The sequence below is a fragment of the Colobus angolensis genome, unplaced genomic scaffold (genome assembly GCF_000951035.1).
Source record: "Colobus angolensis palliatus isolate OR3802 unplaced genomic scaffold, Cang.pa_1.0 Scaffold70, whole genome shotgun sequence".
Taxonomy (NCBI): Eukaryota; Metazoa; Chordata; class Mammalia; order Primates; family Cercopithecidae; genus Colobus; species Colobus angolensis.
The window spans coordinates 7,747,058-7,761,923 of record NW_012120710.1 but is presented as its reverse complement, the minus strand read 5'-3'; the positions used below and the strand labels follow the sequence as shown (position 1 = coordinate 7,761,923).

The 14,866-nt window shown below is 38.9% G+C and overlaps 1 protein-coding gene across 2 annotated transcripts in view; it reads left to right on the top strand.

Moving 5' to 3' along the window:
* Window positions 1-14,866, top strand: part of CCDC158 (coiled-coil domain containing 158) — a 116,708-nt gene that overhangs the window by 27,872 nt on the left and 73,970 nt on the right. For both annotated transcript variants that reach the window (XM_011927228.1, XM_011927227.1), the window contains 5 exons: window positions 8,817-8,926; window positions 9,066-9,393; window positions 9,739-9,815; window positions 10,723-10,833; window positions 14,026-14,140. In XM_011927228.1, the coding sequence (XP_011782618.1) occupies window positions 8,817-8,926; window positions 9,066-9,393; window positions 9,739-9,815; window positions 10,723-10,833; window positions 14,026-14,140 (741 nt within the window). The remainder of the gene's footprint in view (window positions 1-8,816; window positions 8,927-9,065; window positions 9,394-9,738; window positions 9,816-10,722; window positions 10,834-14,025; window positions 14,141-14,866) is intronic.

Below are 14,866 nucleotides of genomic sequence, written 5' to 3'. Positions count from 1 at the left end.
TAGAAATTTTTGCCTAGACCAGTGTCCTAGGAAGTTTCCCCCAATGTTTTGTCATAGAGTTTCATAGTTTGAGGTTTTTTTTTTTTTTTTTTTTTGAGACGGAGTCTCGCCCTGTCGCCCAGGCTGGAGTACAGTGGCGCGATCTCGGCTCACTGCAAGCTCCGCCTCCCGGGTTTACGCCATTCTCCTGCCTCAGCCTCCCGAGTAACTGGGACTACAGGTGCCCACCACATCGCCCGGCTAGTTTTTTTGTATTTTTTTTAGTAGAGACAGAGTTTCACCGTGTTAGCCAGGATGGTCTCGATCTCCTGACCTCGTGATCCGCCCGTCTCGGCCTCCCAAAGTGCTGGGATTACAGGCTTGAGCCACCGCGCCCGGCCAAGGTCTTATATATAAATCTTTAACCTATTTTGATTTGATTTTTAAATATGGTGAGAGATAGGGGTCTAGTTTCATTCTTCTGCATATGGATATCCAGTTTTCCCAGTACCATTTATTGAAAAAACTGTCTTTTCCCTAATATATGTTCTTGGCACCTTTGTTGAAAATAAATTCACTGTATGTGAGTGGATTCATTTCTGGGTTCTCCATTCTATTGTTCTATGTGTTTGTTTTTATGCCAGTACCATGCTATTCTGGTTACTGTAGCTCTGTAGTGTAATTTGAAGTCAGATAATGGGTTCCCCCAGTTTTATTCTTTTTGTTCAGGATAGCTTTGGCCATTCTGCATCTTTTGTGACTCCATATGAATTTTAAGATTGTTTTTTCTATTTCTGTGAAGAATAACATTAGTATTTTGATACAGATTGCATTGAATCTGTAGATTGCTTTGGATTTTATGGACATTTTAACAATATTGATTTTTCTAATCCATGAATATGGGATACCTTTCCGATTTTTGGTGTCCTCTTCCATTTCTTTCATCAGTATTTTATAGTTTTTATTGTTGAGGTCTTTCACTTCTTTGATTAATTCCTAGTTATTTCATTTTATTTGTGGAACTTGTAATGGGATTACTTTTTTAATTTTTTTTTCAGATTGCTCACTGTTGGCGTAGAGAAATGCTATTGATTTTTGTATGTTGACTGTGTCCTGCAATGTGACTGAATTTGCTTATTAGTTCTAATAGTTTTTTGGTGGAGTCTTTAGGTTTTTCCAAATATAAGATTATATCATCTGCAAACAAGGATAATTTGACTTCTTCCATTCCAGTTTGAATGTCATTTCTTTCTTTCTCTATGTGATTGCTCAAGCTAGGACTTCCAGTACTATGTTGAATAACAATGGTGAAAGTGGGCATCTTTGTCGTATTCCAGATCTCGCAGGAAAGGCTTTTAGTTTTTCTCCGTTAAGTATAATACTAGCTGTGGTTCTGTCATATATGGCTTTTATTATGTTGATCTTGTAGGTATGCTGCATTGTTTTCTATTCTATACCCATTTTTTTGAGAGTTTTATCCTGAAGAGATGTTTAACTTTATCAAATGCTTTTTCGGCCTCAATTGAAATAATCATATGGTTTTTGTTTTTCATTATGTTGATATGATGTATCACATTGATTGATTTACATATGTTTAACCATCCTTGCATCCCAGGGGTAAATCCCACTTGGTCATGATGTATGAACTTTTTAATGTAGTGCTGAATTCAGTTTGCTAGTATTTTGTTGAGAATTTCTGCATCAATATTCATCAGAGATACTGACCTGTAGTTTTCTTTTTTTGATGTGTCTTTGTCTGGTTTTGGTATCAGGGTAATAACTGCCATCATAGAATTAGTTTGGAAGAAGTTCCTCTTCCTCGATTTTTTGGAACAGTTGAGTATAATTGGTGTTGGTTCTTTAAATGTTTGGTATTCAGCAGTGAAGCCATCAGGCTCTGGGCTTTTCTTTACTAGGACTTGTTCAGGTTTTAGATTTCTTCAGGGTTCAATCCTGGTAAGTTGTATGTGTCTAGGAATTTGTCCTTTTTTTCTAGATGTTTCCAGTTCATTGGCATGTAATCACTCATAGTAGCTACTAATGATCCTTTGAATTTATGCAGTATCAGTTGTAATGTATCCTTTTTTGTCTCTGAATATATTTATTTGGATCTTCTCTTTTTTTCTTAGTCTGGCTAAAAGTTTGTCAAATTTGTTTATCTTGTCAAAAAAACAACTTTTTGTTTCATTGATCTTTTGTATTATTTTCATTTTAATTTTATTTCTGCTCTGATCTTTATTATTTCTTTTCTTGTACTAATTTTGGGTTCAGTTTGCTCTTGCTTTTCTGGTGCTTTAAAATACGTCATTTAAATTGTTTATTTGAAGTTTTTCTTCTTTTTTGAAGTAGGCACTTAATAGATATATATTTCCCTCTTGGTACTGCTTTCACTGTATCCCATAGGTTTTGGGATGTTGTGTTTCCATTATCATCTGTTTCAAAAAAATTTTTAATTTCCTTCTTAATTTCTTCATTGACTCACTGGTTATTCAGGAGCATATTGTTTAATTTCTGTGTATTTGTATGGTTTCCAAAATTCCCCTTGTTGTTGATTTGTAGTTGTATTCCCTTGTTGTCAGAGAAGATGGTTGATATTATTTCAGGTTTTCTTGGATGTTTTAAGACTTGTTTTGTGACCTAACATATGGTCTCTCCTTGAGAATCATCCATGTGCTGAGAAATGTATTCTGCCCAGAACATTCCTGTGTCTATTGCTGTGTGTATACAAGGCTGTATTCTGCAGCCTTTGGATGAAATGTTCTGTAAATATCTATTGGCTCCATTTGGTCTATGGTGCAGATTAGGTTTTGTGTTTCTTTGTAGATTTTCTGTCTGGACGATCTATCCAGTCCTGAAAGTGGTGTGTTGATGTATCTTGCTATTATTGTATTGAGGCTTATCTCTCTTTTATTTCTGATAATATTTGCTTTATATATCTGGATGCCCCAGTCATGGCTGCATATGTATTTTAAATTGTTACCTCCTCCTAATGAATTGACCCATTTATCATTATATTGTGACTTCTTTGTCTCTTCTTATAGTTTTTGTCTTGAAATCTATTTTGTCTGATATAAGTATAGCTACATCTGCTCTTTTTTGGTTTCCATTGGCATGGAATATCTTTTTCCATCCCTTTATTTTCAGACTGTGTGTGTCTTTGTAGGTATAGTGTGTTTCTTGTTGGCAACAGATCAGTGAGTCTTGTTTTTTAATCCATTCAGCCACTCTGTGTCTTTTGATTAGAGAGTTTAGTCCATTTATGTTCAATGTTATTATTGATGAGTAAGGACTTACTCCTGCCATTTTTGTTATTTGTTTTCTGGTTGTTTTGTAGTCTTCTCCTCCTTCTTCTTTTCCTTCCTGTATTCCTCCTAGTGAAGGTGATTTTTCTCTGTTGGTATGCTTTGATGTCTTTATTTTTAAGCCAGTCAAATTTAGCAGTTGGTTTTATACCAACTCTATTGACGCTAATGTTAGTAAGTTCTGATAACTAACTACCATGCTTTGATTTCTTGCTTTTATTTTCTGCATATCTGTTGTATGTTTTTCACCTTTGAGGTTACCATGAGGCTTGCAATACTCTCTTATAAGCCATTATTTTAAACCCATCATTTTTTAAGTGATGACAGTTTAATGCTGATTGCATAAACAAACAAACATATAAAAACAAAACTAATACAAACTCTACACTTTTGACTTTGTGCCCCCACTTTTTAACTTTTAGTTGTTTCTATTTGAATCTTATTGTAATATCTATGGCTTGAAAAGTTGTTATGATTATTTTTGATTGGTTTATCTTTTAGCCTTTCTACTTAAGAGAAGTTTACACATCACAATTATAGTGTTATATTATTCTGTGTATTTCTGTGTGCTTACTATTACCAATGAGTTTTGTACCTTTGGATGATTTATTCTTGCTTATTAACATCCTTCTCTTTCAGATTGAAGAACTCCCTTTAGCATTTCTTATAGGACGGGTCTGGTCTGGTGTTGATGAAATTCCTCATCTTTTGTTTTCTAGAAAAGTGTTTATTTCTCCTTCATGTTTGAAGGATATTTTCACTAGATATACTATTCTGCGGTAGATGGTCTTTTTCCTTCAGCACTTTAAATATGTCATGCCACTCTCTCCTGGCATGTAAGGTTTCCACTGAAAAGCCTGCTGCTAGATGTACTGGAACTTCATTGTATGTTGTTTATTTTATCTTGCTGCTTTCAGGATCCTTTATCCTTGACCTTTGGGAGTTTGATTATTAACTGCCTTGAGATAGTCTTCTCTGAGTTAAATCTGCTTGATGTTCTGTAACCTTGTACTTGAATGTTGGTATTTTTCTCTAGGGTTGGGAAGTTCTCTGATACTTTCCCTTGTAGGTGTGCTTCATTGTTTTCTTTTCTTTTTTATTTTGTTTCCTCTGACTGTATATTTTCAAATAGCCTGTCTTCTGACTAATTCTTTCTTCTGCTTGATCATTTCTGGTATTAGGAGACTCTGATGCATTCTTCAGCACATCAATTGCATTTTTCAATTCTAATATTTCTGCTTGATTCTTTGTAATTATTTTAATCTGTTTATTAAATTTATCTGATAGAATTCTGAATTCTTTTTCTGAGTTGTCTTTAATTTCTTTGAATTTCCTCAAAACAGATATTTTGAATTATCTGTCTGAAAAGTCATATATCTCTGTTTTTTTCAGGATTGGTCCCTGGTACCTTACTTACTTAGTTCATTTAGTGAGGTCATGTTTTCCCGGATGGTGTTGATGCTTGTAGATGTACCTTGGTGTCTGGGCAGTGAAGTTAGTTATTTGTGGTAGTCTTCACGGTTGAGCTTATTTGTGCCTAGCCTTCTCAGGAAGGCTTTCCAGTATTCAAAACCCCAAGCCTAATAACGCTGTGGTTTTTGCAGACTCATAGAGGTACTGCCTTGGTGGTCTTGGTTAAGATCTGGAAGAATTCTCTGGATTACCAGGCAGAGACTTGTTCTTTTCTCTTACCTTTCTCCCAAACATATGGAGTTTCTCTGTCTGTCTCCCTCTCTGTGCTGACCCACGTGGAACTGGGGGTGTGGTTATGCAAGCACTCCTGTGGCTGCCAGCACTGGGAATGTGATGGGTCAGACCTGAAGTCAGCACTGCACTGAGTCTTGTCCAAGGTCCTTCCCTTCAGGGTGGTGAGATCCCCCAGGTCCTGTGCATGTCCGGACATGCTGTCCGGGAGCCAGTGATTGGAGCCAAATACCTTAGCAGTTTACCTTATGTTCTATTCTACTGTGGCTAAGCTGTCAGTCAAACCACAATACAAAGTCCTTCCCATTCTTTCCTCCTCTTTCCAAAGGCAGAGGAGCTTCTCCCTGTGGCCACGACCACCACTAGTCCATGGGGTTTCTGCCCTGCCACCACTGATGTTCACTTAAAGCCAAGGGCTCTTTGATTAGCTTGTGGTGAATGTTGCCAGGCCTGGGACTCACCCTTTAGGGCACTGGGTTCCCTTCTGACACAGGACAGGTCCAGAAATGCTGCCCTGCCCAGGTCCAAATGCACAGTCCTGGACTTAGAGACTCCAAGAGCCTGCTTGTTGCTCTACCCACCGTGGCTGAGCTGGTATCTAGGGTGTAAGACAAAGTCTCCTTTACTTTTCCCTCTGCTTTTCTCAAACAGAAGGAGTCTTTCACTGTAGCCACCATAGCTGGGAATGTGCTAGGTCACTCCTGAAGCCAGCACATCTTAAAGCCCAAGGCCCAAAGCATACTCTCAGGGTATCACTGCTGGTTATTCAGGGCCCAAGGGTTCTTTATTTTTATTATTTTTTGAGATAGAGTCATGTTCTGTCACCCAGGCTGGAGTGCAGTGTGCCATCTCAGCTCACTGCAACTTCTGCTTCCCAGGTTCAAATGATTCTCCTGCCTCAGCCCCCTAAGTACCTGAGACTACAGGCATGCGCCACCATGCCCGGCTAATTTTTTGGATTTTTAGTAGAGACAGGGTTTCACCATGTTGGTCAGGCTGGTCTCGAACTCCTGAGCTCAAATGATCTGCCCACCTCGGCTTCTCAAAGTGCTGGAATTACAGGTGTGAGCCACCATGCCTGGTCCCCAAGGACTCTTTAGTCAGCAGGTAATGAACCCTTCCAGGACTGCGTTCTTCCCTTCAAGGCAATGGGTTCCCTTTTGGCCCAGGTTGTATCTTGAATTGTTGTCCAGGAGGTAGGTCTTGGAATGGGGACCTCATGACTCTGCCAACTGCCCTACCCTGCTGTGGCTGAACTGGTATCTAACATGCAAGACAAAGTCCTTTTTACGCTTTGCTCTCCTCTCCTCAAGTAGAAGGAAGGAGTCACTTTTGTTGCTGCAAGCTGCACTGTCTGGGGTTGGGAAAGGGATTGTGCAAGCACTCCCTTAACCACACCAGCTTGGGTCTCCTTAGGTCACATGCCACCCTAGTTTACTGGCTCTAAGCCCAGCCTAGCACTAGGAATTGCCTAAGAATTGCAGTCCTTGTGTCCTAGGCTGCCTTTCAAATTTACCTAGGACCCCAGTGCACTTCAGCATGTGGTGGTGAGGCTTGCTGAGAAACTTGAGTTCTGACCACTGAAATGGACGATTCCCCTCTGACTAGGGCTGGTTCAAATGCTCCCGCTAAGCCCAGCATGGCTTGATTCTCCCCTCTGATGGGGAAGCACTGAATTAAATATAAAATCCCCTGTTGCTGTGCTCTCCCTCCCCTACGCAGATCCTCTGCATAGCCACTGCTGGGGGATGGTGAAAGGGGTGGTGTTGGAGATTCGAGACTGTCTCTCCTGCCCTCCTCAATGCCTCTTTCCACCATATGAATTAAAACCAGGTACTATTTTTAATGGTGGAGGGTGTCCAGGTTCTTGGCGTCTTGAGCAAAGAATTGGACAAAACACACAAACCAAGGAAGGAATGAAGGAATTTATTGAAAATGAAAGTACACTCCACAGTGTACTTTCATACACTGTGCATAGGAACTCAAAAGCCTTGTTAGAGAATTTCTGGGAGTTTAAATACTCCCTAGAGGATTCCATTGGTTACTTGGGGGTATGCCCTATGTAAATGGGGAAAATGAAATAAAGTTACAAAGTCATTTACATCCTACACCCTAGAGAGAGGGTATTTCCTGTTACAGTTGAAGTGTGAATCAGCCTTATGTTCCCTGCCTCCAGACCCTATTTTCCTGCCCCACTATTTTTCACTTGACTTTTGTGTTCTTAGGATGGTGCTTTTCTGTGTGCAGATAGTTTTTAAAATTTGATGTTCCCATTGGGGGTGGCAGGTGTGAGGGAATGAATGGTGTAGGCTTCTATTCCGCCATCTTGCTCTGCCTCCAGCCTCTCCTGTCTTCTTTCTTGATCTACTTCTTCATTTAGTCAAAACACGTCTTTGTTAAGTTCTTAATAAACTGTAAAATTCTTAAGAAAGAGATACATTTTATGAATCTTTGCATATCTGAGAGTGACTCTATTTTACGCTCACACTTGATTGATAATTGGCTTGGTAAAGTTGAAAGTAATTTCTCCCAATCTTTTGAAGATACTGTGCTTTTGCATTCAGTATTGCTATTGAGTTGTGTATCTGGTTCTTGTTCCTTTGTAGATGATTTTTTATTTTTTACTTACTTGAATTTCATCTTTAACATCTTTTCTTTGTCTCTGAAATGCCACCATAATGTACTTAGGTATGAATTTTTGTTTCTTCATTCACCATGCTAGGGACTCAGTAGACCTATTGGTCTGTAGACGAGTGCCTTTCAGTTTGGAGGAATTCGGTTGCGTTTTTTCTTTGGCAGTTTCCCTTCTTCTGTTTTTTCAGTTCTGTCTTTCCAAAGTTCCTGTTGGAAACATACTTTCACCTCAGTTAAATCTCTACATCTTTTACTTTTTGTTTCAAAAATTTGTCTACTTTTTCTACCTTTGGAGGACATTTCTTGACTTGCAACATTTCTATTGAATTGAACTTTTTCGTTTACAACCATATTTTTAATTTTCATGACCGTTTCTCCTCTGATCACTTCTGTGGCATAGCATCTTATTCTTGCTTTATGCTGATAATGTCTCTTGAATTTCTCTGTGAATACAAGTTTTTGAAGTATTCTTCTATTCCTTGCATTATCTTTCTTTGTTTCCTCTGGTTCTCTTTTTTTCTGGGTGTTTGCTTGTTTATTTGATATTAATCTATTTATTACTTTGTGATTTTTCTTCAAGTGTTCAGCAGTTTTTGGTTTTCTGTTTGTATTCAAGAATTAGGTAATAAAAAGGCTGATGGCAAACTCTCTATTCATGGGCAGAACTTGATGGCTTTGCTTTGGGAGAATTAGGTACGGCATCAACTATATACGGGAGCATCTCCTACAGCATCTCCTGTGCTGGGAGATCCCTCAGTGCCTGATCTTAGAAATCTTTGTGTATTTCTCTGTAGTAGGACACCTGGAGTTTTGGGTGGTGGTGTCTGCTGCCAGGTATTTTAAGTGAGTAGGAGGTAGGGATTGACTTTTTTATGTACAGAATTTCAACCAATTCTCATGTTTTCGTGTAAAAAATGTATTCCTATCTCCATGTTGAGCTGGAAGTAAGATTTGTTTTAGAAGCAGAGTTTTGGTTGTAGAGAATGGACTAACGGGGTCAAGCTTGATACAGGGAGACTAGTTAAGGTATTCTCGTAATCTAAGTGAGAAATTATTAATTAGGCTTTGAACTGCAGCAGTGAGGGAAGGAAGTAGACATAAAAATGAATTGAAAATATATATAGATTTTTGGAACTTACTAGCTATAAGGAAATGTGTTTCTCTAATGAAGATTAATTTGCATGGCTTTTTTTTCAGAGCAATGAACTGCATGAGAAACAAAAGTTTTATTTGAGGCAGTCAGTCATTGATTTGCAAACAAAACTTCAGGAGATGCAAATGGAGAGAGATGCTATGGCCGACATCAGGTTGGGATTTGTGAAATTATTTTAAAGTCACATATTTTCATTATGTGAAATTATTTTAAAGTTTTACTCTTTGTAGTAAACTACTTGTGTGAATATGAGTTTTATCAATGTTATTTATTTTCTTTCATTTATTTCATAGACGAAGGGAGAGTCAGTCCCAGGAGGATTTAAGAAATCAGCTTCAAAATACAGTTCATGAACTTGAAGCTGCCAAATGCCTGAAGGAGGACATGCTGAAAGACAGCAACACACAGATAGAGCAACTACGAAAAATTATGCTTAGTCATGAGGGAGTGCTTCAAGAAATCCGGTCAATCCTGGTTGACTTTGAAGAAGCCTCAGGCAAAAAAATATATGAACATGACAGCATGTCTACTCTGCACTTCCGCAGCTTGGGCTCAGCTATTAGTAAAATCCTAAGAGAATTAGACACAGAGATTTCTTTTCTTAAAGGGAGGATATTTCCAGTAAGTGGTGAGAATGCTACTTAAATAATTTTATATTAAAATGCATTAAGAGAATAGCATTAGATGCGTAATTTTTAAAATTCTTAAACTAAGTTCTCATTTTTCTGAAATAACAGAAGTTACTTCCACAATAATCTCTCATAATAGGAACTACCTTGGTTTACCTGTATAGCTTCATGAGAGTATAGACAAAGTAAAAGAGCTAATAAAATATGGGGATAGAATGTATTTGATTTTAGTATTATTTCTATTTGCATTTAAAGCATTCCTTTAGTTGAAAATATCCAGATTTTCCAAGCCTTATATTTACCAGTAACTAAATCAGGATCTCTTTTTAAAAACCAGGTAGAGGATCAACTTGAAGCACTGAAATCTGAATCACAGAACAAAATGGAACTACTTCTGCAACAACATCAAGATAGGTAGGTTTCTGACTGAGGTATGGAAAAGCCTAGTGAAACTAAACCACAGTTTTACAGTTTTCAGCCTCAATTCCAAAATCTAAACCACTCTGAAACACGTAAGTTTTTTTTATAGGTTTATAGGAAACTCATGTTACCCTAGTTAAAATGGTAAGGAGGGTGTTATTTGAGACAATTACAATAGGAGTATTGCTATAGGAGAGAGAGATTAAGCTCAGCTTCCAGTACAAGGCCAAATAGGGATTTATAGCCACGGGGCATGGTGAGGGGGTCTGTGGATGGAAAATTACTGAGAAAAGGCATCAAGAGTAGGGGGATTCTTGCTAAACTCAGGCCAAGGGCTTAGATGTCAAAGGCAGGGGATGAAGAACTTGACCAGATATCGAGGGTGGGAGGACTAAACTGACTCAGCAAGATTCTTGCTAGGTCTGGGCTAGGCAGGCCAAAGGTTGAGGCATAGTTGAAAAGAGGCCTCAGAAGAGCCTGACCAAAGTTTGGTGAAGGAGACAGTTTTTGTCACTCATTTGTTGGAAAAACCTGACCAGAGCTAATGTAAACCTTTCCATAGTCTATGATTTAGTGTGAATACTTGCAAATTGTTGCATTCATAATATGTTTGGTTAATGGGACGCTTCCTTACATCTCACTTGGGGTGTCATATAATATATAGTACTTGCAATTTATTACCATGGTAAACTAAAAAAAAATTCTGAATTCCAAAACTAGGTGACTCTCAAAAGATTTGGATAAAGGATTTTGGGTCTGTTGTAGGCACTTGTTATTAAAAGAGTAGCATGTACAAAAGCAAAGCAAAATACTAAATTTGAGAGTATTGAAAATCATTCATTTTTAAAATAATTCATAGGAAAATCTGTATCAAATAACAATCACCACATTCTTTTTATAGGATTGAGCAGTTAATAAGTGAACATGAAGTTGAAATAACAGGACTTACTGAGAAAGCTAGCAGTGCTCGAAGCCAAGCCAATAGTATCCAGAGTCAAATGGAAATCATTCAGTATGTGGTTTAAACTGTTAGTCATTCATCTTCATTTTAGAGATATAATTTTCATTAACTTTCTCTTCTATAATCTTTTAGAATTTGCTTGGTAAGATTTCATAAGAAAGTGAAACTGTTTTTCTAACATTTAAATGAAGAGGAAATATTGCTTAACATAGGTAACATTATCTGACCATATAAGAAGTATTTTTGCAAGTATTTGGAGCTCCTGGGATTGGCTGTTTTAAGTATTTGTATTAGTCCATTCTTAACACTGCTATAAAGAACTACCTGAGACTGGGTAATTTATGAAGAAAAGAGATTTAATTGACTCAGAGTTCCACAGGCTTAACAGGAGTCATGAGTGGGAGGCCTCAGGAAACTTACAATTATGATGGAAAGCAAAGGGGAAGCAAGCACATCATACCATGGCAAAGCAAGTGAGAGAGAGAGTGGAGACGTGCCACACTTTTAAACCATCGATCTCATGAGAACTCACTCACCATCACAAGAAAATCATGGGGGAAATCTGCCACCATGATCCAGTTACCTCCCATCAGGCCCCTCTCCTGACACGTGATTACAATTCAGATTTGTCATCTCCCAAATATCATGTCCTTCTCACGTTTTAAAATATAATTATTGGCCATGCGCGGTGGCTCATGCCTGTAATCCCAGCACTTTGGGAGGCTGAGGTGGGCAGATCACGAGGTCAGGAGATCGAGACTATCCTGGCTAACATGGTGAAATCCTGTCTCCACTAAAAATACAAAAAATTAGTTGGGCTTGGTGGCGAGCACCTGTAGTCCCAGCTACTCGGGAGGCTAAGGCAGGAGAATGGCATTAACCTGGGAGGCAGAGCTTGCAGTGAGCTGAGACTGCACTCCAACCTGGGCGACAGAGCAAGACTCTGTCTCAAAAAAAAAAATACAATTATCCCTTCTCAACAGTCCCCCAGTCTTAACTCATTTAAGCATTAACTCAAAAATCCACAACCCAAAGTCTCATCTGAGACAAGGTAAGTCCCTTCTGCCTATGAGCCTGTAAAATAAAAAACAAGTTTGTTACTTCCAAGATACAATTGGGTTACAGGCATTGGGTAAATGCTCCTGCTCCAAATGGGAGAAATAGGCCAAAACAAAGGGGCTGCAGGACCCAGGCAAGTCCAAAATCCAGCTGGGCAGTCCTTAAATCTTAAAGCTCTAAAATAATCTCCTTTGACTCCATGTCTCACATCCAGGGCACACTGATGCAAGGTGGAGGCTCCCAAGGCCTTGGGCAGCTCTGCCTCTGTTGCTCTGCATTGTACAGCCTCTGCGGCTGCTTTCACAGGCTGGCATTGAGTGTCTGTAGCTTTTCCATGTGCACAGTGCAAGCTGCCTGTGGATCTGCTATTCTGGGATCTGGAGGATAGTGGCCCTCTTCTCACAGCTCCACTAGGCAGTGCCCCAGTGGGGACTCTGTTGGGATTCCAACCCCACATTTCCCTTCCACATTACCCTAGTAGAGATTCCCCATGAGGGCTCTACTCCTGCAACAGACGTCTGCCTGAACATCCAGGCATTTCCATACATGCTATGAAATGCAGGCCGAGGTTCCCAAACCTCAACTCTTGCTTTCTGTGCACCTGCAGGCTCAACACCATGTGGAAGCTGCCTAGTCTTGGGGCTTGCACCCTCTGAAGCAACAGCCCGAGCTGTACCTTGACTCCTTTTAGCCACAGCTGGAGCTGGAGCAGCTGGGACACAGGGTGCCAGGTACTGAGGATGCACAGAGCAGTGGAGTGGGCCCTGGCTCACAAAACCATTTTTTCCTCCTAAGTCACCAGGCCTGTGATGGAAGGGGCTGCCTAAAGATCTCTGACATGCTCTGGAGATGTTTTCCCCATTGTCTTGCACCTCTTCTTTACTTATGCAAATTTCTACAGCCGGCAGCTTGAACTTGTCCCCAGAAAATAGGTTTTTCTTTTCCGTCAGGCTGCAAATTTTCCAAACTTTTACACTGTGCTTCCCTTTTAAACATAAGTTCCAGTTTCAGACCTCTCTTTGTTAATACATATGCCTGTATGCTTTCAGAAACAGTCAGGTAACATCTTGAATGCTTTGCTGCTTAGAAATTTCTTCTGCCAGATACCCTGAATCATCTCTGTCATGATCAAAGTTCCACAGATCTTTAGGGCAGGGGCAAAATGCTACCAGTCTCTTTGCTAAAGCATAGTGAGAGTGATCTTTACTCCAGTTCCCAAGAAGTTCCTCATCTCCATCTGAGACCACCTCAGCCTGGACTCATTGTCCATATCACTATCAGCATTTTGGTCACAACCATTCAACAAGTCTCTAGGAAGTTCCAAACTTTCCCTCATCTTTCTGTCTTCTTCTGATCCCTCCAAACTGTTCCAACCTCTGCCTGTTACCTAGTTCCAAAGTCACTTTCATATTTTCAGGTGTCTTTGTAGCAGTGCCCCACTCTCCTGGTACCAGTTTTCTGTATTAATCCATTCTTACACTACTATAAAGAACTGCACAAGACTGGGTAATTTATGAAGAAGAGAAGTTTAGTTGACTCACAGTTCCACAAGTTTAACAGGAATCATGACTGGGAGGCCTCAGGAAACTTACAATCATGAGGAAAGCAAGCACGTCTTACCATGACGGAGCAGGAAAGCGGGGAAGTGCCATATAAACCATCAGATGTTGTGAGAACTCACTCACTAGTGTGAGAACAGTATGGGGGAAGTCTGCCCCCACGATCCAATCACCTCCCACCAGGGCCCTCCCCTGACGTGTGGGGATTACAATTTGACATGAGATTTGGGTGGGGACACAGAACCAAACCATATCTGTATGTGTGTGTGTGTGTATGTATGTGTGTGTGTGTAATATATATGAATATAAGTAAAATGTGTGCATATGCATAGAAATAATTTTATTTGAGTTGTATGTTAAAACTTTTTATATGGACATTTTCCATCATATACAAAAGTAGAGAGAAAATAGTGTGATGCATTCCCATACAGCTGTCACCCAGCTTCTGCGGTTTACAGTATATTTGAGCAGAAGCTTTTGAGTCAATTTTGGAAAATAAAAGACTATTGGCTTAATAATGCCATATAAAATAACTAGTGGTAGTGTCAAAAAGCTAGAATACTCAGGTGTTACTCTTATTCTTAGTTTGCTATTTGCATTTATTCTCCTTCTAAACTCTTCTTAGAGAGCAAGCAAGAAATCAAAACTCTATGTATATGCGTCAGCTCAGCGATCTGGAATCTACTGTTTCTCAGCTACGTTCTGAATTAAGGGAAGCCAAAAGGATGTATGAAGACAAGGTGAGTTAAGGTTTTGCTGCTCTGCTTCTAGAGACTATAATAGCCAGAATCAATATTATTTTATTAATAGTTTATTTGAAGATAAGGAATCAAAGTCATTTCAAATTAAAAGCAGTTTATAAGCTGGAGTAAGAGCATGCTAAATTATATTTTAAGCTATAAACAATTTTTATTTAAATTATGTACTCTGATTCATTCTTAGCAAAACATTTTTTGCATAGTTCAAGTAAGTTTCTAAAAAAGTACATTAAAAATAAGACCATCTTAATTATTTTTACTTATCTAACCGTTAGCATATACTTCCATACCAGCTCTGATCCCCCTGCTACTCAATATTTTTGGGGCCTAACTCCTCTCTTACTTCAACTCCTAACTCTTAATCATTGTGAAGTTACCAAACTGAATTAACTTTAAGAATAATTAAATGAATTAATTACATAAAAATTAATTAGGAAGATAAGTCTTCATCTCTCATCATGTAATTCACTTTAAAACCACATTAATTAACATTTGATACTCTGTTTTTTTCTTTCACTTTCCATAGCTAATGAGAAGCTATTCAGTATCATTGTCATCTATTTATCCAGAGCTTAGGATTTTGTTCATTTCAATCATTTGTATAGCAGTAAGACCCTAAAAAACAAACAAGGAGCTGCCATTAAGAGGAGTGGTGTTCTTCATTCCCTGTAAGAAGGGTGATTACCCAAGGCTGCTTGCCTAGGACAG